Here is a 27,459-nt window from a genome sequence, read left to right as displayed (position 1 = left end):
CCGTTGTAGGAAAACATGTCTAATGTACTTCTGAACTTTAAATTAAGGTTTGCTACTTTGGTGGACTTGGAATTCCTGAAATTTCTGTCAGTTATTCTTAGTTACAGATTCTTAATTTAATTGAAAAATTTGTAAGAATTTTATCAACCAAAAGGATACGTGAGTTGCACTTAAAAAAATACCACTTGCATATGGAACCCTGGCACCATGCTTATTTTCACATCATCCTTGTATTCTAGCAATATGCATAACAGCATTAGTATATAGTAGTAAAAATATATACCTTATCTAAAAAAAATATAGCAGGTTCCAGCAGAGGGAGCTGACTAATCTAAGACACCTGCTTAAGACAGGAACCATATCAGGGCCATTATCCTTCACCACATACAACAAACCAACTCTTAAAAGTGTAACATACTTTTAATCAAAGTGTTTGGTTGTATGCATGGTTTTGTTTTGTTTGTTTAAGATTTTATCTGCTCAGTATAACTTGACAGGGATTTAGCAAATGTGTCCTATTTAGGCTGAAGTGGTTTTTCATCTTAGTGAAGTATTTTATGGTATTAATTGTGTGTTAGGATGGAATTATAACTTAATGGGCAGCACTTCTACCTCCAGGGTTGTGGGTTCAGGTTCATCTCATGTTCTCCCAGTAACTTGTAGATTTTCTCCAGCTACTCTACGTTCTTTTGTAATCCAAAAACATGTGAACTGTTAAGTGGACTATAATATCTCTAAATTGCCTGTAGCGTATGTTTGCCCTGCAATGGTTGTATCCCATCCAGGGTGTTGCCTGCCTTGTGCCCAGTTGTGTCTGGGGATTTTTTTCTTTTTCATTAAAAAAAACATCAAGCACCCATAAGCACCCATTCCTGCATTATGGTTCTCAAACATTTCAAAACATGTATCACCTGAGCAAACAGTAGCCACTTCATGCACCAGTGGCAGAGATGGTGTGAGGGGGGTGTACTGTAAAAGACCCTACACTGGGGAGTCAGACTTTGTGGCGCAATGGCAGCGCGTCTGACTCCAGATCAGAAGGTTGCGTGTTCGAATCACGTCGAGGTCAATGTGTTTTTAGTGGGGGTGATGTGTGGTTAAGCCTGTGCGCTTGTAATAATCAGTAGCTGGCAGAGTGATTTCCACAGTGGGCGCTGAGCAAGGCCATTGATCTAGGGACTGGCTGACCCAGCCCTCTCAAATGTGCATCGCTTTTGATAAAGGCATCTGATTACACTGTAGATTCCTATGCTACTTTATATATAAAGCTTTTATCTTGACTAATCTAGCTGATTATACTAATTGTGTTTTGCGATCAATATTTGAGTTCAGATGACCAGCCTTTGGACAGAGGAAGCAGTTAAGGGATGTACGTTAAACATTGGGACACATTTAAAACCTCAACATGGTTGGGTACCTGTTTTGTAACATCACTAAAGAATTTTTTTGGTTAGCAGACTGGTTCAGGTTCCATTTCTGGGTCGGTATCATCAGGCGCGAATTAAGGTCAATTCTTTAAAACACGTAGGGCACAGAAATGTAAAATGTATTGTGCAAAGAAAATGCTTTAAAGTTGCTATTATAACGTTTTTCATTTTTTTTATATGAGGTAAAATCCAGTCATCTTCATACATGCAATTGAATTCTCAGTTGTCAAGGCATGAAAAACAAAGAACTGTCCAGGCCTCAAAACAGTGCTAAATGTTGCATTATTCCCCCAAGCAGAAACCCAATACAAATTCAAAGGCTAAAACATTTTCCTGCAGTTTATCGGACAATAGCAATATGTCTTGTGATAAATGATGGAGCGTTTCTTTATGGAGAACATTTGTTTGAACAGCTTGGGCAGCACATACTTAGAGTCAGCGTTATGAGTCAATTTAAGTTCAACTATAGAGCACAATTAGACAGATTCAGAGTTTCAATCCAAGCCAAAGTTTAAACCTGCTCTAGGCAAGTTCCTCTCTGGAGTTTATCAAAGTCTAAAGCCCATTTTGATGGGTTTTACAGCAAACTTCCATCTGACATATGCCTAGATAAGTTCAACAAACGTATTTCATTTCCATCATATTGTCATACTGGCATCGATCTCACAGTCCACAATGGAAGATAAACAACACGCAGAATATAAAATACATAATGAACATTCATGTTTCACTCAGTAGCAAAATAAATAAGGTCTCATCAAAAAAATCACTTAAGGCATCTTGAAAATGAAGTTTCTGGTTCTTGTCCCATGCAAATGCAGCTCAGACCAAACATGCTTCTTATTCGTCGTCTGTTGTTAGCAGCTCGAATTTAAGGGACGGTCGAACGGCAGCAAAGAGGCCTTTGTCCAGCGGGTTGGATTTCATGTTGATACTCTGGAGTGCAGGCATGGAGGTGAGCTTCCCGACCGGCACCTCTGTATAGCAAAAACAGAGAGGGTACTACCTGGTAAGAGAACACACGGAACCATGGACAACACCTCGCTAGTCCGTTAAATAAGCCATTCCACTCTCATGCCTATAATTCTTATTCATTAATTATTGTTCTCTTTAAACATGGCTGCTCTAGCCAAAACACACAACCTGTTCACGGCAGTTTCGGTTCCATTTCTTCCTTATTTAGCCCTCCAAGTTCCACTATCTTTCATCTTCCGGCAAAAATTAAACCAGTTGCACATTTGCATTGACAATCTTCTCTCTTCAATGATATCAATCACAGATATCTTCAACAGTATGGTCAATGTCCTCTTTAACCATACTCCACCGGTTACACTCCACTGGTCCTTTTTAGTGGCTTAAGGGCAAGACATCCTATTTGCTCACCAATAGCCTCATTTCTGCATTATCCTGTACCGATTCTACCTTTCCAGATAGATCATGTGATTAAATCCCTACCTATCCATAGGCCACAAGTCCACCAATAGCAAGGCTGTCAGCAATCACTTATCCTGAAAGCTGTTCTCCACAAACTTGATGTGACACCTGACTGGTGTTCCTTCACACACCATTCTGCAACCCAACTCTTAGCACTGGGATGCTTAAACATAAGATCATGTGTCATATATTTCAGTGTGGACTGTTGTACAAAATAAGATTTAAAAAATCCTTGTTTGGAAGAACACCCAAGACAAACATTTAAAACTAAAGACAGTAAAAAAAAAAGACAAACTCTACTGGATGTCAGGATGTCTCAGTTTAGACAATCGTTGCTTATTGTAGTTTGCTCGATTATTTATGTAGTAACTACAAAACCACTACGAATTCATGCAATCATAAAACGCATTTTTCAATAACACAACTGGTTTGAGCATAAACTGCCATAAGCACTTTAAGTGACTGAACAGAAATTGTTCATTCCTCTCTCTAAGAACTATTTTAGTCTTATTTACCGGTGATTTCATTTCCTTCCAAACTGATTTTCTCAAGGGTTTGGATTTCTGCCAGTTTTTCGGGAAACAAAGAAAACCTGTTTCTTGCCAGGTTTATGTTTGTTAGATGCTGCATCTCACCCACTGAATCTGGGAGCTTGCTGAGGACGTTACCTTCTAAATCCAATTCTGAAAAACAAGAAACACAGGCCAATTCAGTTACTCAACAAATGCATACTAAAAAGTATCTTTTCAATAAAGAAGTATCACATTAAAGTTATAAATAATAAAATAACAAAAAATGTACAATATAAAACAATCATTCAATGATCACTGCATCCATAGGTCATGCCATTTTACAGTTTTTTTTTAAACATGGTCTCTGGAACAAAAGCGCAATCACTGACTTATGTGTGTTTAACCAGTGACCTCACTGCTGCAGTGTTAGAAACCCAGCGAATGACACTATTTTAATATACAGATTATGTATTGTTATTCTTCAGTTGAATTAATTGGTTTTTTTTAGATGGTGTCTTAATTATATCTTTTTAATTGCATTCTGGATTCTCTGAGTCACTAAATATCTAATAACAGGCTAAAGAATAACAGACTATTTGGGAAAACAATGGTGTACAGTGGTATCTTGTCAAACGTAAAACCCTTTCATTAATGTTTCACTGAAAATGTTGCTCCAATTTGCATTTAATATGCAAACATTAGAGAAGTTAGTGAAACAAATTCTTGTTTTCTTTTTCATTTAATATTTAAAAATGTAATTATAAAATATTTCAGATGTTCAGTTGTGGACAGATGGATAGATAGATAGGAGCCCATGAAAGAAAGGAAGGAAACAAGAGAGGACAAGGACGAAAGACAGGGTTCACCTTGAAAGAGATGCCAGAACATCCAGAAGTGGAAAGTTCAGGTCCAGAGAGTACAAATCCTGACCAGGGTTTTATTCCAACCAACTAGTTGCATACTCTGTGACTGACTCTTTATACTCAACTGGCTGGTTGAAACAAAATCCTGGTCTGGATTTATACTTTCAGAACCTGAACATTCCACCTATGGGTGCATCACAGTGTGAATGCGTGCTCACACACATATATGTATCAAGGCCAATTTAGAGACACCAGGCAACCTGAAACACATAGACTTGTAATGAAACCCACACAAACACAGAGAGAACATGAACACAGCTGTGAGCATCAAGCAATCATAAAGTAGTTAGCGTCAAACATTGCAGAGATAACGTACCTCTTAACTGAGTAAAGGTGGTGAAAAACTTGCTAGAAATAGCTTTCAATTCATTGTTTGCTAATGTGATGACAAGAATCTTGTCATTTACAGTCGTTAGTACTTTGAAGACTCCCTCTGGAAAACTAATCAGTTTGCAGTTTGAAAGATCTATATGGAAAAGGGAAAGAAGCAGCAGTGTGAGGGCAACACTGAAAACTGGGAAATACTGACACCTGCTGTCTCAATATAGAACTGCACATGCAATAATTCTCATTAGCTCATGGTACCCCCATCATCACCATCTGCCTGCAGCAATTACATAAATGTATGTTCATGTCAATGTTTGCTGTGCTACAGTTTTCAGGGATCTATATTCAAACCATTTGAGCTATGAAATGGTTATTTTCATGCTGAACCATCTTCTTGAACATCTAATACAATACAGGGTTGAAATCCTGGAGAGGATATCAGTCTATGTTGCCTCTCTCTTTAAAAAGTTCCATCTCTAAGAGTTTTTAATCAAGACTGGGCACCATCTACAGCATTAAGAGAGTAGGTGCTCCTTGAGGATTTATTTCTGCATATATTGCGGTAATGCGGAATATGGGGAATATACACACATTCCTTGTGCTCACCCAGTGTGTCTTTCTGCTCTTCCACGGTCTCATTGATTCTTCGGGCCACGTTGGCCACAGCTTCCCCCATCTTATCACGGACTGCCACACTTAAGGGAGGCTTGGGTCTGCTTCTAAAAGGGAATGAATGTGAAGCTTTGCTAATGGTAACGGGGAACTTAGCAGATGAGCCAACCCTTGTATGTAGGCTGGAGGAAGAAGCACAGATAGATCCATCCATCCATCCATCCATCCATTCATTCATCTATCCATCCATTTTTTGAAACCTCTTGCCTTACTCTGGGTTATAGGGAGTCCAGGGCTTGTTTTTTATGAGAAGGAGAAGTTAGGTCTCTGCCTAACAGGGCAGACAAAACACAATATTTCTAAAAAGACAAGCTGGCCTGGTCCAGCCACTTGGGTCCTCAGCAGTGAGGATCCTGCGAGCCAGATCACCTTCAGGGAAACACGCCACATGGCCGTAGTGCCGTAACTGAGGTTCCCTCACAATGCAGGTAATGTGCCTCATTCGGGACTTCTCTAGGAACCACTCATTCGACACGAAGTCAAACCAGCGGTACCCAAGGATTCTCCGAAGAGACACAGTACCGAAGGAGTCCAGTCTTCGTCTCAGCTCACCGGGTAGCATCCATGTCTCACAGCCATACAGCAAGACAGGGAGCACCAGGACTCTAAAGACCTGGACCTTCATCCTCTTTCAAAGATATCGGGAGCGAGCGCCACACACCAGCGACCGTCTGCTGACTTCATAGGAAGAGTCACCAGAGACATGAATGTCGCTGTCGAGGAAATTCAACCTCTTGATACAATCGACATTCTCCCCACAGACAGACACACTGCTGACGGCTGTGCCCAAGAGGTCATTAAAGGCCTGGATCTTGGTCTTTATCCAGGACACTCAGACTACTCGCTGAGTCTCTCGAGAGCCCCGATCAGAGCCTCCATTGACTCCACGAAGAGTCAATATACATGCATTATGAATTAATACTTGGGCTCCAATTAAATCCAATCATCGCTGTCCTGTTAAATATTTTTCATATCCGAGTAACTAACTGGTTCTTGTACTTCATAGACATTAGATAATTTAACATTAGTATTGAAGTTATTCAAAGGCTTTGGCTAAGAAGTTCATTTATGAATGGACAAATTAAGAACCGTTTTTGAGATATTATCCAGATAAACACAATGATGCAACATCCCTGTTATAGATTTCTAGGAATACAGCTTATATGAGATGGTGTATGGCGAGTGAAGTCATACAAGAGCATGAAAAGAAAATCAATATTTAAACATGGGGTGAAGTGTGCTGTTCCTGTTATCGGAAGGTTGTGATTTGAGCCGAGTATCAGCAGAACAGCCATGTCTGTGGGCCCTTGAGTGAGGCCCTCATCCCCCAGCCCCTGAGGGGCCACAATATGGCTGCCATTTGTGGTCAAGCATGCTCACACCCACATGCGTTTCATGGAGAGCAAGATGGGTGAAAAGAGAATTTAACCACAGGGATCAATAAAGTATTAATTATTATTACTATTATTATTATTATTAACAAATTAAATACTTACATTCCCAAATATTACAATTTTGATAGGCCTACTTCAACAAGTACCACAGTGAACAGATGTGTTTGCACTGAAGCTTATTAATATGATAAACTACTAGTTTGAACAGCCAATGGAATTAAAACAAACATAGATACATACATACAGCCATCAGCAGCTTGATCTTAAAAACAGTGTCATATGGTGCCTTATTGGAATGGCAGACTCACAAGTTCTATAGTCAAATCAACAAGTCTTTGGGATGCAAGATATGCGGAAACATTTCAGAACACATGGGATAATTGGAAAGTCCACTAGTACAGCCTGTCGAATCAGAAGTGCTTCATAAAATGTGTAAATGTATGATCTTGTCGTATGTACTGTGTAAACAAAATGTTCAGTCGCATCACACGCACAGACACACGCTACAGTTTTAAATTAAATGGAATCACCAAATACCAGGCCTTTCTAGACTTTTGAGCACGAGGACTGAGGTTTAAGATCCCCCTAGTCATTTCATGTGCCTATATAACATCTTTTTGTTATTCCATCCAAGATTTCTAAAAAAAAAAAAGAAATAAGAAAATACGACAAATACCCAAGCCATTTTAAGGCTTATCAGATTACATTAGTTGCCCTTTTATGTACAAAAAAAAGATTAACAACACTGTTTCACTACTATGTCGTATGTATTTAAAGCTCATCGAGGTGCCGAATATTATTCAGCATCACGGTATAATCCTGCAATGCACGACTAGTTAAGCTAACTTACCCAATGCAAATCTACTCCTTCCTCTGCAGGGCCGGATAACTAAGTCTACACTGCGGTCCCAGCAACACGAGGAGACCCCCACCCCCTACCTCGCTAACCAAACGATTCCAAGCTCCAGCGACAAATCTGCCAAGCTGCGTGTATTTTTAGCAGTCACAACAGCTGCATTTGCCGATCGTGGCAGTGATATGCCCTGAATCCCTTTAAATTAAACTAGCTATCCTCGCCATTTAAACCGGAGCCGTGCACATGCAGAGCAGCAGAGCCCCAGTCAACTCCCCACAGCCTGATTGTCATTAAAACACGGCATTGAAAGAAATGATTCTCGTTTCATGAAGTGCATAAAGCAAAAGTATGTATGCATACTTCCTGGTGAGAAGCAGGCGAATGGGCCTGCCGGGCGGACTGCTTTAGAGGCTGGAGGGGCACCGCAGCCCGGTCACCTCATTTCCTTCTCCTCGGTTATGTTGTGCTTCCGGGCGGAAGGTTGGGGGACTGTGCTGACGGCTGGGGGGAAGCGCGATCGGAGGGGGGAAATAAAAATCAATAAAATAACGATTAAGAAACATCCTAAAAGTTCAAGCGAGAAACAAGAGGCGCCCCGATCGCCCACCTTTCCTCCGGAGAACAACAGCGTCGCGACTGCGGAATCGTTAGAAGTGAGATGTCGGCCCGTCGTCAGCACAGTGAAAGCCGAGCCATCCCGACCAGGACGGTGCTGATCAGCGACACAACACAGCTACCTCACGATTACTGCACCACCCCCGGGGGCACGCTGTTCTCCACCACCCCAGGAGGTAACGGCGCCCAAGCCGCCTTAGTTTACTAAGCGCTGGACGCGATTCGGATGTCTGCGGCTTATAGGCATGGGCCGGTGTTAAGTCCTAACTGGTTGGCAGATGAGAAAAGTAAAACAAAGCCCCCTATAGCCCAGCCATGCAATGTATGTAGATTAAAAATACATTGCATGTGACCATTCCTGCGCTCGTCCGTCCAATGCATCCATCCATCCATCCATCCATCCATCTCAGATGTCCAGGGACGTGCACGCGTTAAGGCAGTGCGCGCTACGGAAAGGACTTTTATCAGAGGCTGCTCAAGTTAAATCGACGCTGCGACTAGTTAGTATTGTTAGTGCCAGTAGTGATCGGTTACCTCCGCCACTGTCCCGTTTGACGATGGCGCGGAGCCGGACCGCCGGCCCTTCGTTTTCTGGAGGGACTGAATAAGCGGCCGCGGAGATCGCAGGACAAAGTAAAGTGTTTCTAAAAGTCATTTACTGTTGTTTAATATCCCTGAGACAATATTTATGTTTGCGAGTTTTAATGTTACACTTGTCGAGCTGCACAATAACCTCAATAGGCTACCTTCGAGATATATTGGTGAGCAGAATTGGGTGTTAATTTTTTATTCCAGAGAAAATCAATACGATGTCTATTATTCTCCTTTCTGCCCTTTCACCCCCACTACGTTGACGTTTCACTTTAGCGACGCTTATTCGTTTTCCTGACTCCACGACTTTAATTGTTATGCGTGCTTTTCGCGCACACCTGTGCAGAATAATCAAGGCGATTTGTTAATGATGATCATGCCGAGAAAACAATGCCGAAGTGCGCTTCATTTCCTCAGGTACCCGCATAATTTATGACCGCAAGTTCCTGTTAGATCGGCGCAATTCGCCGGTGGCGCAGACCCCCCCGGCGCGACTGCCAGCCATCCCGGGGGTGACCAGCCCGACCCTCATCGGCGACAACAAGCAGACCGAAGCCACCAATCATGCGAACAACCACGACGGCAAGGGAACACTGGGTAACTCTACGATGGATGCAATAATAAACGGTGTCGAATTTTTGAACGTAAAACACAATCAGCTGACATTTATAATACGATACTGTCGAATATGTCGGCCTATGGGAAATTCCTTAGTGTTATGGATTTTCAATTCTATCTCAAGAATTTGTCGAACCTTAATGCTGTTTTCCTACTGTAGATAATGATGAAAAATAACGTTAGCTTTACAAACATTATGGCTTCATCTAGCAGTAGAGTAGAAATAATGCACTTTTCGGCGGCTGCTTAGTAGTTTTGAATAGAATAAATTGTGCCTTTTCTAATGTACAATATGCGTAATGTCTACAATAAGTTCTGGTTCATATGCATGGGTCAGACAGCTTGTTTGTATACCAAGAGCAAATGGAATCAGGAAATGTTCACTTATAAAACCTAGCCCACTTTAACAGATCACCGATTCTGCCTTGTAAAACAGGTGAGTGTTCTGTTTACTTGCCGTAGAATACAAAGTAAAGCTGGAAATAGCATCGTACCAAAGGGTACACGGCAGGCCAGAGATGGGCACTGTTGTTGGACCTATTCTGTAGAAGATAAGCAGCCATTGTACATCGCTTTGGATAAGTCTCAGGCCAGCTTAAATAACAGCTGAATAACATTTTAAGAAGCACTTTCTTCATATTTAATATTGGATCCTCTCTCCATATATAATATTTTAGCATGGTCACATGATCTTGCCTTGGTACACAATTATGAGATGTTTTTTGTTGTTGTTTCAACCAATATTAACATATGTGCCTTCAGAATAAGAGTCCTCATTTATCTCTTCCTCGATTTCAAGGTGAAGATGCTCAGTTTGAAATGGACATCTAAGAAGAGAAGCTGAGAAGATGCCTTCACCTAGCACCTGCTCAGAAGCTCAGGGGCCTGTATAGACCAATGCCTACAGCCCTGCTGCTCCATAGCTGCTCTCTGTCTTTGGTAGCTGGGTGCAAGTTCCGTCTATTGGGTAGATGTAGAACCACAGGTCAATCAACAGTGCGATAAATGGGGGAAGTCAAATTTCAGGTCATGTCACGGGCTAGATTTTAGTGTCGTATAATATAACACAGCTCGGCTGATGTGCTCCCTCCCCCCCCCCCCAGCCCTGAATATCTTACACAGGACATCCCCAACACCCACCCCCACCCCCCGCCCATGCCCCAAACCACACCACAGTGAGATCAACACCCAGATCTGAGAAATCTGCCTGACCAATGCAAGATGGTTTTAAAAAGCTTGAAACTCCAAGACAACCAGTCCTATCGTGCATCTCTGCTTCACGATTATTGGTAATAAAAAACTGAAACCCAACATTGCGTAGGTTGAGATGTTATGGAGAGTTTTTACACAGCCAGATGCCCTTAAGAAAAAACTTAATCTACCCTTTTCCTCCACCCACATGCTTGGTTTTCCCCTTACTGCGCTGACAGGGTGTCAATCACGGCAAAATTCTTTCTCTAGTGTAGTCAGCAGCTTACAGATCGCAGCATATCAAGGGTTCGGACAATGGAAATGCCGCATACCTGAATCTTGGGCTTTAGATCTTTAGTGTAGTGATGAAGGAAATCTGGTACAATATCCTGCATTTATTATCAGAAAGAGCAGAATGTTTGTGTCATTCCAAGCCTAGAATTTCCCTCACAGACGTTGAGCCTGCTGATTTCTTTTCCTCCTGTTCAGTTTTCTGTTTGGAATGCCTCTGGTATTATTAGGTTGCTTTTCCCCTGGTTTTGCTGTCTGGGCAATAACAGCAGTGAGAGTTTGCAGCAGCAGAATACAGTATGACAATGGTCCCAAAATGGTCTGGAAAACATCAGAAGGTATGTGGAACATTATTTTAAAATTGCAAGTACCAATGTTTTTTGATATGAATTTATTGAAATTTTTAAATTCTTCCCGGTATTTAATTTATTTTATCTAAACACTGAAGTTACTGCATTTGAGGTTTGACATTCAAAGACTGAGGCCTATTCAGTTTAAGGACAGGCTCAAAACAGGGAATATATGCCAATTTAACTTTATTCATTTATTGAGGTTTTAAAGCAACACTGTACTGCCGTCAGTACGGATGTTTAAATTAAAGTTTTGATGGAATTACACTAAAGTTTATTCATTGAAACTTTGTGGATGTAGATGAACTGTAGAAATCAACTGAATCCAAGTGACATTTTTAAATTTGGAAATCTTAAGTAAATTAGGCACTAGATACAAACAGGTTTGGTATTATTAAAATTCACATTTTGATTCCAGTTTATTTTGCGTATAAAATTGGGTTAAGACATGTATCACATGCAATTTAATTTTACATTGGTTGATGGTTGTTTCACAGTAATTCCTGCAGTATTCATTGATTTTTTTTTTCCCTTCGAATTCTAGTCCATTTCCCTACTTATGCATTTGTCTTCTATTTTTTTGTTACTTTTTTTTCTTTGAAATATGTCTGTTCCATGTACAGTAAAACCATCTAAATTGGTTTGATATTGTAGTTCGTTCTCAGTTACCAATATAAATTGATCAGGTCAGAGGTTGTGCTCACTGTGGATCACAATCGTGGATATGTCTCCAAAATGATTTAATATAAAATACTGCCAAACATTAGTGCTTGTCTGGATTTTTGCTGCCTAGTTACTTACCAAGATAGATATAATGTTGCAAGTTGGTCCCCTCCCACTCAAAACAGTTTTAAAATCCAAATTTATGGTTTTACTTTGCAGTCAGGGAAGTGAACTATGTCATGTTTTAATTTGTACAATGTGAACTAAGTTCCACCCTTGTAGGTGTACAGTAACTCGATACAGAAAATAAAATGTAAATAATATATCTTGCATCCACCTTAATGTAAGATTCCGTGGATTCTACATCATTCAATAAATGGCAAGCTGCAATTTTGACAAATCATACGTTTTTTTTTTCTCAATTAAACATTGAACAAACCCTTTTAAAGAGCAATGTTCTAGAATCATTATTAAAATACAGATGTTTGAGACTTAAATATTAGGCTTTTTATTATTGACGGCTGTCTGATTGAATTCGACCTTTGAGGCTTTATTGCATCACTTTCACAACTCTGATTTTATGTTACACCCATTGTTTTCTTCTCAAATTTTTTTTTGTAGTTGAATATGTTGGATGGTTTGTCAACTGGCAAATCATTGTATTTCATCCAGTGTGATTTGCACACTGCACAGCTGAAGCATGTTGAAGGCTTGGTATCTTTTTGTTCCTCTGAGCTCAGATTAAGTGCATGAAGCGTACAACCACATTCAACCCTGGGGAACTTCATCTGGCAGCGTTTTGGCAACACCGCCAAGTCCCGGTGCACCGTGCTTCCTGTTCCAGATTTAAATATCAAACAGAATTTTCAGTTGCCACTGTAACACTGCTGTGCAAGACATTGCTTAGCTAATGGTACAGATTCATGTTTGGTAGCTTTCTAATATTTTAAGACGTCCGGTAGTTGCTGGCATCTGAACTCCAAGGGACATTAACTGTTAATCACCACAGTGCTGTACCGCTTAAGTGCTTGGAAGCTTGGATGAATTAACATTAATTTGTTACTTGGAGTGATTGCCATGAAAAAAGGTAAATATTACTGCTATCCAGTATATGTAAACCCTGAATATTTCACAGAATTATACGCATGCTTCTTGTATTCCCTCCCCCCCAAAGAAAAATGCTTCTCAATTCTTGAACCCATCTCTCAATTTTTTTTTATTCAGTAAACTCATTTGCTTAACAACGGACAAAATGACACCTTAAATTTTCTGACCTGGTATTTTCATTTTTTCTCTTATGTCAAAGACAAGTCAGAGTCATTAACATCACAGACCCGTAAAATAAGGGATGATTTATCATACATAACAAGCCAAGAACTGTACAGAACCTTGTCAGATCTTACTGCCTGTCTACTCCAGCCCACATGTTTCCTGTAGTCACTTCATGAGTTGTGAAAAGTCTAACCGTCTCAGAATTCACATTCAAATCTACTCCGTCAGTCTGTTTACAGGTAAAAACTTTGCATGTAGTGTTTTGTACTTGTCACATTCCTGTTTATTTCAACTGAGAGAAGACGGATGTATTGATTATGTAACAGATCTAAGTATATCAAGTGACACTAGGTGGAAAAATTTAATATGTATATATTATGACTTTCTTTTGCAGATTTAAGGATTTACTCTTAATGATATATTTAAAAAGCACATTTGAGAATTTCTGCCAAAATTCTCATCATATATTCAATTTGTAATTAATCAACATCTTAAAGAATCAACATGATTATATAGTTTTACAAATTCTTCAGGAATACCTCTCGGGTCCTCAGAAATGGCCGGCAGCTCAATGGGTTGACACACAAAAATTGTAGCGGTTTGGCTTGGGTTGCATTCAAATTAAAGGGTAATATTACATTATGAACTACTGTATAATCAATTCTTGCTGTGTAACGGTTACATGAGTCACATGATTTTTGCCAGCTGAGATGTCAGTTGAGACGTGAATATTTCAAAATAGCACCTGAAGTTTCTTAGTGTGGCCCCCAAATTGTTATATCATTGCCAGTAGTTTTGCAGTGTTTCCTAATTCAGTCCCTCGGGGACCCACAGATAGTCCGCATTTTTGCTCCAGGAACTGGGAGGGGCAAAAATGTCGACCAGCTGTTGGGAGATACTAGTGTATATCCCTGCTTTGGAGTATTCTTATGTGTACCTGTTTATTAAGAACAGCAGCCTCATAGTTCTAAAATTAACAAATTGTCTTATTAGTAAAAAATATTTTAATATGGAAATATACATACATATATTACATGTAACCAATGAATCACACCACTGCAAAAGAGACGACTTTAATCCGCAGTCAGGGACGGACGTTTTGTTGAACAATCTGTTTTATTGTCCTTTGGCCGTAAATAAATGTGAAATAACTACCTCTTCTCGGTTTTCTCCGCTAGAGCTTATTGTAGGTATAAAATGGCATTACAAAGCTTTCTGATTCTCAGTACCTGGAAAAGTAACAAGATGTGTTTGGCTATTCTGTAGTTGTAGCATTTAAAAAAAATTAAAAATATGGTCAGAAAGTTCTGATTAGAGTTTAGCCATTTACTGATGCCGGGTGCAATGGTTGAGAAAACAAGAACAGAGTATTATTACAGACGCTAGTGAGACACAGCGGTCTAATACATGGTTATTTTTGCAACCATTGTATTTTTTTTCCAATAATTGTCACTATTGTCTCAGTGGAATACCATCCAGTATTAATCCATCTTCATGCCCATTTACAACAGTTAATTTTCATCCAAATACCTTGCTGTACTTGTAAATATTTACATCTTTCTAGATTCCATTGCTGCCTGTAAACCTAGGGCTGAGGACAGGATTTGTCTGGCTGGCCAAATGGGTGTAATTTTCACACACCCATAATGGACAGCATACAGAAACGTGTTAACATTGTTGGCTCTGATTGGCATTCAGTCACTTGACTGGCTTTTAAATACTTTTTCCAACTAACTTTCAGAAAGTAAGAAAATACTTCTCCAGTCACTGTGTCACTGGACAGGTCTTAATTTCTGAGAATTAGGAAAAATTCTCCGCCTCAGAAGCATTTTTGTATTGAGTATTCGGAAGTGATATACAGACCAGCTGGTACGATGTTCACAATCATCACGATCATAGTCATTTCTTGTAATCTGGGTTTTAATGCCTAATCTATATGTATAATTTTATTTTCCTCTCTACCAATAAAATTTGTGGTAAATTACCAATGGGAGGGATTAGCTTTCAAAATATTTTTTCAATTGATGATGTGTTCAACCTGCTTGGGAATTTTGTTGGTTAGTCAGTCTTTCCCTACTTGTATACTTGTAAAGTAAAGACAGAAACTAGCCAATGACCCACAGGACTACAAATTTATACCACTGTACAATACAATCCTACATGTGTGCTGGAAAAACCTTGTAACAGTTTTTTTTTTCTTGCTTCAATAAATTGATTGTAATCACGTTATATCAATTGAAAGGAATGCCAGCTTATACAAAATGAATAAATTTCCATTTGAACAATAACATCCCTTTGTTTTTTTTGTCCATTTGTATTTTTAATATAGGTATTTGTAACACTCCAAACCTTGTACTGTAACCAACCTCATCATTCAGCTTTACAATACATTTATACTCAGATTAAACTGGTGTCTATAATGGGCCTTTTATTAAAAAGAGAGTACTCATAGTAATACATCATAAAGTGCTTATATTACAAAGTCAGTTATACTTTATTGTAAAAATTACCTTTAATTGCCATAATAGGTCTCATTGATGAAATTCTCTTAACATAATACAATAATTTATTCACATAAATAGCTTATTTTAAGTATTTACATAAAAATAGATCTACACTGTTAGTGTATAAGAGTAGAAGAGTGCTTGGTTCAATCAGTAATCCTCTTGATTTTGCTAATGTAAATGCCATTGACCAGTTTGATAGGTCAGATAATGCTTTATGTATTAAATGTTCATTGAATGCATCTTTGTAGCTTGGTCTTTCCTTCTCTGAACGTTATACTAATATGTGTAGTACCATACACAAGTGTACTACAACACATAGTACCACAAGGGACTCTGTCGTTCCTTGGAATGCGCCATATTGGACAAAGTCATTCTGCGTGGAATTCCACGGGGTGGAGAACCCCACAGTCACTGGCAGCCACATTCATCTACAATCATGTCCTCGTGGTGTCGGAGGATCACCTCACCGCCTTCGTAGTACAGCATGCTTAACGGGCTCATCTTGGTGGGGGCACAGCAGGCCGATGGTACCTGCTCAGGGTGGTAGTACTTCAGGAGGCTCTGTGGCAAGAGAAGAAGAGAAATGTTTCAATTATAAATCATACAGAAAGAAACTCTAACTAGCATTCGCAGCATAATCAACACCAGTGTCAGTCCCTCAGATTTCAGCTGCATTTTTTGCTTATTTTTAACCCAAAAGTAAATGTTTTGACGTTGCTTATACTGCCGGGTCATCGATTATCAAGTGAAATATATTGTATAAAAAAAAATAAAAAAAAACACATTTACACATTCACAGGTTAACTATAATCCACAGTATTTCACTCACCTGCATGTAAGCGTGATTCGTTGGTTGGGAGTCCTCCCCAACAGGGTTAGGGCAGGTTCCCTCACAGCGGTAAGCATTGTACTTTTTGGGGAAGACAATCCAGGATCCCCAGCCGATTTGGTTGAAATCAATGTGCAAACTGACCTTCCGGCAGGAAGACTTAACACTGCCTTTTCTGGGCACTTCTAGGTCTTTCAAGGGCTGGTCCCTTCGCCTCCTGTTGCTCTTATGCCTCTTTGGTCGCCGAATCTTCTCATCCTCGGGGCTGAAGAGGAACTTTGATTGTTCAGCTGTGTGGAGCAGGCTGGCCTTAGCTTGTGAGCCCTCGTCTGGTCCCAGGTGAGAGAAAGTGACCAGCAGAGCCCTATCACTGGCAACGTGGTCACTCTTTAGACCAGCCAGTTGATTCCGCTCAGGTAAGGATGTGTCCTCCCTGGCTCTCCCCTCAAGCCAACCCAACAGCAAACTGGTGATATTGAACACTTTCCAGTGTTGGGATGAGTCAACCATGGAGGAGGAGGACAGCAGTCCCATTAGTTGGCGGTTGTGGCAGGTTCCATTCATCTGACAAGGGAATTCATGATGGTGGTGGAGTTCCACTGTCAGGTTTGTAACGTCAGTGACCCGGGGCAGCCTGATTCTCAGCTCAGCTAGCTGAAGCTTCTCGTCAGCCAGCAGGGAGGTGAAGTCAAATGTCACAATCCAGTTCCAGTCTCTTCTATATAAACCTTCAAACAGAAACCGGTGTTTAGATTTCATCTCTCACAATCAGAAAGTCTCATGTGATTTACCCATTATACATGCGTCTTGGAAATGTTCTCTGTTTAGCAATGTGACAAAAACTTTCTGCCAACAATAATTTTAGGTTTCTTAACCAATCTTGAATAGCAATTTTACACCAAAGTTTACAATGAAGTTATACACCTGTGTATATAATCATGGAAACTTTGAAATATATATATATATATATATATATATATATATATATATATATATATATATATATATATATATATATATATATATATATATATATATATATATATATATATATATATAGAATAAATACAGCCTAACAGAAGCGGAGCTCTGATGAAGACAGGAGTTGACCTGTGTTATCATCTCAAACAATACACATCTGTCATCCACATCAAGACTAACATTTCCAAATGCATTATCCATTCTTTAAATGGTCGACTCTGCGTTCTTAAGATAGCGAATGGGGAATCGACTCTCCTTCCAAATTCAAAATATTTATTTAATCAAAAGCTCAACCTATCTGTCGTTTATTGAGAGACTGGGTGAACTCCAAATTAATCGTTTGTAGCGATTTTTGTAGGAGTTATTAAAAACGACTCCGCCGGGCCTACTAATTAAACTCTGATAAATGCAAAGGGAAAGCGAGACATAGCGTTATCAATTTAATTGTGGGTTGTCCTGCTTCGAGAATATCTGTTCCGATAGCTCTTAGAGGTGTAAAATAATTTGACAATATGATCAAATCAAATTTCAACTGCGCAATTAGATGTTTCTTCTAAATATTAATATAAGGTGGGCCTATTCGGGTCAATAAAAATGTATCTAAGAAATCCACTTGAGCAGTGAGAAAATATACATCGGCTGGGATTAAAATATAACCTGTCACGAACACCTTAATATTACACTCACTACACCCACTTAGTATTTACCAGTGCGGACAAATCAATCAGAAGCAAACACCGGACTGAAACCATGCATTTAACACGTCTCTTGAGCTGCTTCCGCACGACCCCATCTAAATAAATACAGCTCTCCCCGTGGTCAGGATTGTTAAATTAACTTGGGGCCAGGAGGACACAGAAAGGGTCCCTTAGTCGAAACATGTTAAAATGCGCCTTACAGAAATGGAGACAGATAATCTAATCAATGAACGTGTGAAAAGAACTGAGGGAAAATGTTGATTTGAGTTAACAACTGATTTGTATAGGGATGTCTGGCGGGACGCGTAATCAACATCACCGAGTAAAGTAAAAGGAGGTTGCTTCGAGCATTTGACTGTGAACTAAGCTTTCACACGCTGGTCCTCAGCCATGCTTATTCACTCGGCCTAATGAATGTGGATTCTCTATGTCTCCGAGATTGTCTAAGAATATAACTGGACATGCAAAACTCTAGTCCTAATGCTAATTTGCCAGTACGCATTTTTTCCTTTTAGAATTTTCTTATATAGGCAATTAAAAATACAACAATACACATCAACATGTACTAATTGATAATAGGAATAAATATCGTGATAAAGCTACTGATTATCCAAGCGCAACCTATTTATTCTGCTTTTTGTCTTAATACTGACTAAACAAGAAATAGCGAACGCAAGGTATACGTATATGAATTTACTTACTTTTAGCAATTACACTTCTGACTGTATCAGCCTTTTTCACCGCTCTTCTTTCCAAGAAATCATCTGGATGAGACCGATTTGACTTGAAGTTTCTGTAGAGATGCATCATATACGTTGGAAAGGCATGTCCAGAGGACCGTCCGGCGACAGACCGATGCGACAACACATTGAGAGTCCCATCTCTACTTTTGTAAGCTCCTTCGGCGATAAGCATCGTTAGAGAGAAAGACGCCAGCAGTGCAGTTAAGGCTCGGAGGGAGTGCATGCTGCGACTTGGGATGACAGTTTAGCACTATGGGAGGTCAGGTGGCCTTTTATACCCGGCCCTCCCAACGCTGCATACTTAACAAGTAGCAGAGAACATTAAAGGAAGCTGACAGCCCTTTCAAGAGTTCTAACAGGACATATCAATGTCCCTTTTATAACTGTGTGAACCATTTCTTTTTTTAAATACGTTCTTTCATGGTGTCTCTAAATTTTAATTTTTGTAGCTGATCTATCATATATTTAGTCGATGCATTTATTTATTCTAATTAAACGTTCAATTTTAACCTTAAGCACGTCTAGCATGGGAATTCCCAATGTTCTTAATTTTGAATATGCAATGCAAAAACACATTGCGCTATATATGGACTACTGAAATACAACTGTACATATTTTAGTAAAGAATTGGAGTTTCTTATTTAAAAAATCACCAAGCTTTATCTAAGTGACAGAAATGTGTTGCAAAAATGAAAGACGATATATCTGTGTGTAATGTTTATTTCTACTAAACGTGTTTTATATGCACGTACAATTGTATTTATTTTGTTAATATTAAATTCTAAGGCTTTGTTGTATCACTGTAAACAGGCTCATTCTGAATAATAACCATTAACGAATTAATTTGGCTAAAGTGAAACGAATAAGAAAAATGTGATGTCCTAAGTTTTTTTTTTTACTGTGCGCATGCTCACATATCCTGCTTCTTTTTTTGCATGTAGTGGTAATTTTTCCTACAAAGCTGGTGGGGAGAATCTGACGCCTAAACGTAACCTGATGACTGTAGCAAAAGATTTGATAACAGATCTGCAGTAAATATTCAAGAAGTGGCCGGATTTTGCCTATGTATTGTACCAGGGAGGAGTAGTGTTGTGGTTTTCTCACTGTTTTGCTCGGCATAGCGCTGAAATGGTGAGTGAAGTTTCCGTCTCCCAATCTTTGAAATGGGGATCGCTGGGTTGCTCGTTCTGATGTAAACTCTACCATGCTGCGTTTGATAAGTTTGGTGTGTTTTGTTCGGAGACTCTCCCGATGGCGGTATATTTCATTGTGCCATATGTTTGAACGGTGCTTTAATGTCCTCCCCCATCCAGATACACAATACTTTCTTGTACTCCCAACCACACGAGGTCTTATTGCAGTAAGAGTAAAACAAACCGAATAACATTGTGGAGCGTAGAGCTGCGCGAAATGACCGCATGCGACGTTAAATAAATTTAACGGCGTGAATGAGGTCACTCGTTTATAAATCAAATGTAGGAATTTACTAGTGACACTAGTTAGCCGGCCATGTAACATTTCTGTTTGTGTCGTTTTCCTGCCGCATTTTCAAAAAAATGCATTTATATGTTGAATGGGGCAAATTTATGAGGATATATGGCCACGTTATTGTTCTGTCGGTAGTTCAGACTTTAACTACTGACGTTTTTGAATGAATAGTGTAAGCTCACATCTGTAGCTTTAATGAGGACTTGTGGGCGCTGTAACCATCACTGGGTTAGCCCTGTACTAGTGTAGTAAATTTATGCAAATGAAAAGCAATAGGACTTCCCTTTGATTAACAGGTGACAATGGCAGCCGTTTGAGGTCAATGACTTATGGGAGGATTGGGAACCTCTTCAAACAGTAGACCATTTAAAGGATAATTAAAACAAATCTTTCTATACAACTGCAACACTTTTATTTATCTTAATGCAACAATGGGCACCAGCTATTAGGCAGTACAAATTAAGGGGGAATTAATTTGCATAAGGGCTACACTTGTTTGTGTAAGGGCACTTAACTTGCCTTCTTAATTTGGTGTTTCAAAATCTTATCAACTATGAATGAGACTTGCTGTGAGTTATTAAAGACTCAATGCTAATTTTTCTATAACATCAAATGAGTATGAAGATTAATCATGGTAAAGACCAGAACATCGAAACCATTTAACAGGGTGTATTGTCAGCTTGTTAGTTTCTGTTTACATGTAAAGGCTCCAAAAATATAATGGTTATTATATGAAAAATCTAATCCCCATTTTCCTTTGAGATGAAGGAACATTTTCCCAGTCAGTTAATTTAATGATTGGCTTAATACACTGATGAGTTCACTTACAATGTACCGAAACCTACTTGGACAATCCTGGTTTAAACCACAAGTGCTTTGGTACTTTCTAGCACGTTGCTTATTAATCCCCACATTAGTGTGAAATCCAGAATTTATTTTAAATACTCTGTATTCCTTTTGTAGACCTAGTCAAGAATAAGAAATGAGGCAAATTAAGTGAGTTGTATTTAATACTCTTTTAGTAAAATAAATGATGATTCAGCATTAAGATCCACCCCATAATCTGTAACCGAATGGTGTGTGTCTTTGCCCCCCCCTCCACACTAGTGCTATGATCTATCTTCCTCACACTCTGCTTGTGTTCATCTGACACTTTGAGCCTAGTAACTGGAGTGTTGTGTGGATGACGATAAGGCCGTCGTCGTTACTCCGCACTGCATCATTATTTGCTCTTGATCTGTTGTATTGTGACATCTAACAGCTGCCAAGGTCGCCTTGTATGAGGGTGAAGAGCAGATGAGTTACGTCCAGCCCTTTTGCTGCATTTCCACCCAAACTCGGGTCAATTTCTCTGGGTGATGCCTAATTTTTAATATTATATTTTTGCTCCTATGTGATTTTTTTTCCCCTCTATGACTGTTGTCTGCTTGTGAAGTGGGTAGTGAAAGGTAAGGAACACTCTCGCCCAAAGGTTTATTTTTAACACATTGCTTGCGTACCTACCTTTTTCACACCTCCATATAGATTAATTGCTTTGGTGCTTTGCTCAACATGTCCTTATCAGGTACGACTGAATGACTCAAACCCAGCCCCCCCCACCCGAAACTGAGGGATGTAACAATGAAGCCTTGCAAAGGATCTGTTATGTTACATTAGATTGCATCTTTTTTTGGTAGATTCCCCCTTTTAACAGTTTGAGGTGTTTTTTTTTTTCCTTTGTATATCCTCTATTTATGTCTTCATTCAAATCCATGGCATTTTATTATTGTACCACTAGAGGTCTCTTTTCTCTCAGGTCTGAAATATCAATCAATTGAAGGAATATATCTATGTTTTGACAGATTTTTTTCCCCCCTGTATGTGAAGACAGTGCTGCAAAGTTCTTAACAGCACGGTTTGAACTTCTTTACCCTGAAGCCAGCATGATTCGTAAAGAATTGTTTTCTAATTAGTTGATGATTCACTCACGGCCTGCTATTTGTTTTCAGGCAAATAGTAACTATGGTCTCTGTGCATGCTCTGCTGATGGGAGCAGATGGTTTTCGGCATTGCAGGAAGCTGCTCCATCAGCGGCAGGTGCCACCCCTTGAAAGTTTGACCTGTGCACTTACTGCTTGGAACTGATCATAAAATGGGATTTTTTTTCTGTCATGTGTAATTGATTGACAGTGTGCTGTAACATGAATACAGTTAACAAATTTATGCAAAGCGGCACCTTGCTGTTCTGTTATTGTAGAAGCTGACATTTTGGCAGGGGTTATAATTCTGTGTATTCATTCACGCTGAATTGAAGCTCATGAAATCTAATGTGGAGCCTTTGTCAAGACATGTATTGAGTCCCTTTGATAATAACGTGCCCTAGTTTTGCAGTGTGGTGTCTGTCTTTTTCGAGTGTATATCCTGCACTTCAATGTGCAACTCGTTTAGTTAATGCAGGCATTTCCCCCAATGAATAAACGTGCGAGAAACCATGTACTTTTGCTGGAAAATAGCCACTAATTTGTTTTGAGGACTTGGTTGTTTACCAAGATGTATTTCTTAGGTAATGTTTTCTGTTAATCAGGTACGTGCTTCAGCTTCTGACGTGGCTTAAAGGGGACAAAATAGACAATGAACACTCTTACCCTTAAGTTATTAAGTTATTGGGTGTGATAACTGTGATAAGATTTAGATGCTTTTATGTATACTTTATATTATTCGTAGACAAAGTGGTGTAGTAGTTCAGTGGGTAGCACTGTCTTTCTACCTCCTCTTGAGGATATGACTCTACCTCAGGTTAGCGTGTCTGGATGTTTTCTCTGTATTTTTGCAAGTTTTCCTTCTGCAGTCCAAAGATATGCAGTTAGGCTGATTTGACGTGTGATTGCGTGTGCATGTATGTGCCTTCCAATGGATTGGCATCCTATCTATAGTATAACCCAGTCGTGTGCCCTATGTTGCCTGGACTCACCATGACCATAATCGGGATATGTGGTTGGAAATTTGATGAATGCCATAGGATGGCACGCTTTTCGGTTGGTAGCACTGCATCCTCACACCTCCAAGATTGTTGGGAGGAATCTTACCCGGACTGTGGGTTTCCTTTTGGTAATACGGATTCTTCCAACAGTCCAAAGAAATGTGGATTAGGTGAATCGATGTCTTTAAACTGAGTGAGCATGGATCCTATGATGAACTGGCATTCTGTACAGGGATAGGCTCCAGGCTCGCACTGATCCTACACTGGATAAAAAGGTATAGAAAATGGATGCATCACTGACATTCTCCCCCCCCCCCCCCCCTATCATGCCAGCGAGAATTTACTGGAGCCTCTACCTACAAAGTAGCTTCTAGCTGAAAACATGTCATTCATAGATCTTTCCTGGGCTGCATTTACATTATAGCCAGTTCTTTTGAGATATCGGTCTGTTACGAGGCTTGAGGGAAGGACACCGTAGAATAAACGTTGGTACCAATCTGCAATGATAGAGGACTGTTCTGCAACAAAATTTTGAGGCTAGAGTGGTTGTACAGGTCCCTAGAAAGACTTATTGATCAAGTTTGGTGTTCAGTGGTTTTTATTACAATTAATGTAGGTTCTTGAATGTTCAGATGACGCAAGTGTCAGCTGGGCTTATTAGCTTGGCTGGATAAATTTACCTCCTGTTAAATTGTGGTTCTTTTGTGTTTGAACCCTTGTTAACATGCTAGTGACTCGTTCCCTCTGAAAGTGAGAGGCATATCCAAGAAGCCTTGATGAAAAACTTAATAAAGTGAGACAGACTGAGTCCTTGTATTTCTGTGCCATTTGTATATCAGGGTTGAGCATGGACACTTTCTACATAAAGCAGGCATTAGATAGTCTACCAGACTGGTTTGCAGAATGTGCAAATGCAGCTGACGAGAAAGGTTTCAGATTTATGCAGCACTTTTAAGACACTTTTCTTCTTGAAGCAAGGAAGGAACAGGTGTGGTAGTGGTGAATGTCACGTAAACAACACTTTTGAGATGCCAGAGCCACAAATGGTAAAACTCAATGAAGTCATGCTCCTTGAACAGTCATCTAGACAGAGCTTCAGTCCATGAATGAACAGTGACTTTTTTCTGGAAGACATTAATTTGAAGCCAAATTAAATCTCAGGGAATGTTTCTCCAGGTGCCTAGTGATGCTGGAATGGATCTTATTGATACAGCAAGGTAGGGAGCTTTGATTAGGAACTAGTCAAAATGAGGCTGACTGTGAAATGTGTACAGGCCTCGTCCCCTTTTATAGGAGTGGCTATAGGCAGACTCTCTTGACACCATGCTTCTCAAACCACCCTGGATGGTTAGCTCTCTATTCAAGTGTTCCTGTTTGTCTGAGCCCCATGGGACATGCTGGTGTAGATCTGTCCTCAGTTTCACATTACGGTGACTTATTATGCGTCCAGTGTTCGCACTCCCATTTGGGACTATGAAGTCTGACCAGTATGTAAAGATGTCCCTGATTTGCTGACCTTGTGGCTCCTATTTTGTAGTGGCAAATATTGTATCTGATCAAAAATGCAGTGGACTAATTTTGAAAGTATTGAGGGAACCTGTGGCAGTGGACATTTTTGATGACTGCATTTTTTTGATATGTCCACACTGGGACAGGATTTTGTACACGTTGGACATGACGACAGGGTCCAATCAATGCAGGATATATAAACATGCCTTTTTTTTTAGACAGTTAAAACTGGTATTTTTTGCTTTAGAAATGAAAAAAAAAATGAAATTGCATGGGTAAGGATTACTTGAGTAGTTGGATAATTATATGCAATTAACATTAGATTTAGTCAGTCAGAAGCCCGTGGGGGGAGCTGTCTAATGATCTCCTTTGGGTACTGTACTTACTTTTACAGGGTCATGGATTGTAACTCTCACTGCACACGACGTCTGTCACAGGTTCTCGTCTGAGACTTGCACAGGTTCTCTGTGTACCTTCCGGGGCGTGAGGCCAGCCGTTGTGGGAAGGGTGGGGGGTGCTGTTGATTGGGTGGCTGCCTGGCAGTGAGTGCGGTTCACTGAGCCCGCCCCCACATCCTCTCTCTCTCTCTCTCTCGCGCGCGCGCGCACACACACGCACGCACGCACGCATATACACACACTGGTCTGCGGTGGCGATGTGGAGGTCTAGTCTGGCTCACGCTGAATCAGTGTGAGCCCCTGGAGTGTCGCAAGCCTTCACCGCTGCTCCAGAAACGCCTAGGAGAGAGCAGGGGAGCTTCTCAAGCGGCAGAGGGAGGATGTCGAATTGAGAACCGCTTCTCCTCCGCTGGCTCTTTTCTTGAATGGTTCGCAGACCGCTGGAGGGTGTTCAGGGAACTAGAGATCCAGGTATTCCATATTTTCTTCCATGTTCCTGGTGCTCTGAGAGCAGAACATTTGAAGGCATCCCACTGATTTGTCTGTGGGGTATTTAATATGGGGCTTGGGAATGTATCTGTGTCACATTTTGCTTGATGAACCTCTCCTGAGCCGATGTGCTGATATGCTGTTTTTGACGCATGGGCGTGCTGTCACCGCATGTAAAATTGCAGCTGGCTCGCTTGTTATTGTTTTGGGTGTCTGCTGCTGAAACTGAAAGGTGTCTTATTTTGGAATTACTGTTTTAATTAGACATTATTTGGCATGGCTGAAATGGAAAAAGTACTACAGTTTGTGGATGGGATGATTTTGGCCCCCGTCTGGGGATCATACTGGCCGTCAGCTCCATGAGAGATGGTTGGGCTCATTGAGTATGCCGATGCTGAAAGTGCCGTGCTCTTTAGATGCATAATTGGATGAGTTTGACATTTTTGTCCCATGGAATGTGAATAGCTATGAAATAGATATTTCACCATTGGGGACGATAGATGAAACCACTTAGCTGGGATCAACTAGGGTTGCTGCCCCCCAAAGAACTTTGAGTGCAGTTTTTCCCATTTGTTTTAATATCCATCTCCTATACTCAGATTTCTTTTTCTTGTTGGGGCATATGCAGGTTGCCAGTGTAAATGCTGCGTGGAAGCTGTATTCTGGTTTGGGTCTATAAAAGGTCTGAGCGATTCCCATCAGTGACAGAGGTCCATTGCACTCCACACCTTCCCTGTAATGACAGAATTATCAGTGGACAGTCACCGGCCTCTAGCTTCTCTATCTCTGCCATCATGTTTATTTTTTTGATCCAAGAAATCCATCTTCGCATCTAAAGCTATGTCATTAAAAGATGAATTATCACTTAGCGGGCACTCAAGACTTGTATTGTTTGGCTTGGATTACATGTTTTCTTTATAGGAGAAAATATGGGAGTGATGTGTCATATTTGACATCCCCTTCCAGCAGTCCCAACATGTCTCTCTGTATGACTTGTGGGTTTCCCTCCAGATATAAAATTTCACTGTAAAATATCGTCAGTTTGGCTTCTTTTGCTCACCACGGCAGTTTGCATGGGTGCTGTGGCCAGACACTGCACTGTTAAAAATGAAAACCACATCATACAAGCCTGAAAATCATAGGGGCTAAAATTACTGCCTTAAAAAAAAAAAAAAAAAAAAAAAGAAATTATAGGCGCAGTTTTAAAAATAGACTTTGAGTCCAGATTTAACGGTGCTTGGAATAAGACGTGAGGAAAGGAGTGTTTCGAGACTAAGGGCGGGTATTTTTTTTTATTTCCTTTCTCCGTGTTCCCTGTCACTCTTTGATTGGTGGGTAGACAAAATATGATTTGCACGTATTACAGTTTCTTTGCTACTAAATAAATAGAGGCGAAGTTGGCTGAATGGTTATTTTTTTATTAGATAAGCACTATTAGTATTTTCATTTTTAAAATAAATGAACTCCTGGGAAATATTATGGGGGAACAAATAAGAGAAACAGCCATGGCCTTGTGCAGTCAGTCAGAGGAAATGAATTTTGTAACATTTCCTGTGTCGAATATTAAAACATGTAGACATACCTGCGTTTCATGGGAAGGTCTGTCACCTCTTGTAACTGAAAAATATGCGCTGAACCATATTGTGTGAAAGGTTCTTGTAAGACAAAGGTTAAAGTGGTCATAAAAGACAGCGATACCTTAACTGTGAGTTAGTATTTGAT

At 40.0% G+C, this 27,459-nt stretch overlaps 5 protein-coding genes and 1 non-coding gene across 10 annotated transcripts in view; 3 read left to right on the top strand and 3 right to left on the bottom strand.

Moving 5' to 3' along the window:
- The window catches only part of LOC125716013 (inorganic pyrophosphatase-like), a 156,173-nt gene that overhangs the window by 9,441 nt on the left and 119,273 nt on the right, over positions 1–27,459 (bottom strand). The gene's annotated exons all lie outside the window — the stretch shown is intronic.
- Positions 998–1,069, top strand: trnaw-cca (transfer RNA tryptophan (anticodon CCA)). The gene has a single exon. It is a non-coding gene; the product is annotated as a tRNA-Trp (tRNA).
- lrrc20 (leucine rich repeat containing 20) lies at positions 1,580–8,790 on the bottom strand. 4 transcript variants are annotated; one of them, XM_048988234.1, is made up of 5 exons: positions 8,695–8,790; positions 5,230–5,342; positions 4,613–4,762; positions 3,377–3,544; positions 1,580–2,404 (listed from the first exon to the last, which is right to left on the bottom strand). In XM_048988234.1, exons 2-5 carry the CDS (start codon positions 5,297–5,299, stop codon positions 2,268–2,270), a joined length of 525 nt encoding a protein of 174 aa, XP_048844191.1. In that variant the 5' UTR covers positions 5,300–5,342; positions 8,695–8,790; the 3' UTR covers positions 1,580–2,267. The 4 variants fall into 4 exon arrangements, with proteins under 4 accessions (XP_048844191.1, XP_048844189.1, XP_048844192.1 ...); XM_048988232.1 differs by lacking the exon at positions 8,695–8,790 and adding an exon at positions 7,906–8,045; XM_048988235.1 differs by lacking the exon at positions 8,695–8,790 and adding an exon at positions 7,937–8,023.
- Positions 8,204–12,264, top strand: eif4ebp2 (eukaryotic translation initiation factor 4E binding protein 2). Its single transcript, XM_048988236.1, has 3 exons — positions 8,204–8,336; positions 9,169–9,348; positions 10,169–12,264. The coding sequence occupies exons 1-3, from the start codon at positions 8,204–8,206 to the stop codon at positions 10,198–10,200; spliced, it is 345 nt and encodes a 114-aa protein (XP_048844193.1). The 3' UTR covers positions 10,201–12,264.
- On the bottom strand, positions 15,653–19,117 carry ndr2 (nodal-related 2). The gene is made up of 3 exons (XM_048988312.1): positions 18,853–19,117; positions 16,473–17,200; positions 15,653–16,204 (listed from the first exon to the last, which is right to left on the bottom strand). Exons 1-3 carry the CDS (start codon positions 19,115–19,117, stop codon positions 16,052–16,054), a joined length of 1,146 nt encoding a protein of 381 aa, XP_048844269.1. The 3' UTR covers positions 15,653–16,051.
- pald1a (phosphatase domain containing paladin 1a) overlaps positions 19,836–27,459 on the top strand; it is a 56,820-nt gene continuing 49,196 nt past the window's right edge. The window contains exon 1 of one of the 2 annotated variants that reach the window (XM_048988218.1): positions 19,836–20,025. The gene's annotated coding sequence lies outside the window, so the exon portion shown is untranslated. Of the gene's footprint in view, positions 20,026–25,461; positions 25,720–27,459 lie in introns of those variants that run through there. The other variant, XM_048988217.1, reaches the window with a different exon arrangement.

The sequence above is a fragment of the Brienomyrus brachyistius genome, chromosome 20 (assembly GCF_023856365.1).
Source record: "Brienomyrus brachyistius isolate T26 chromosome 20, BBRACH_0.4, whole genome shotgun sequence".
Lineage (NCBI taxonomy): Eukaryota > Metazoa > Chordata > Actinopteri > Osteoglossiformes > Mormyridae > Brienomyrus > Brienomyrus brachyistius.
This window is presented reverse-complemented; position numbering and strand designations above follow the sequence as displayed.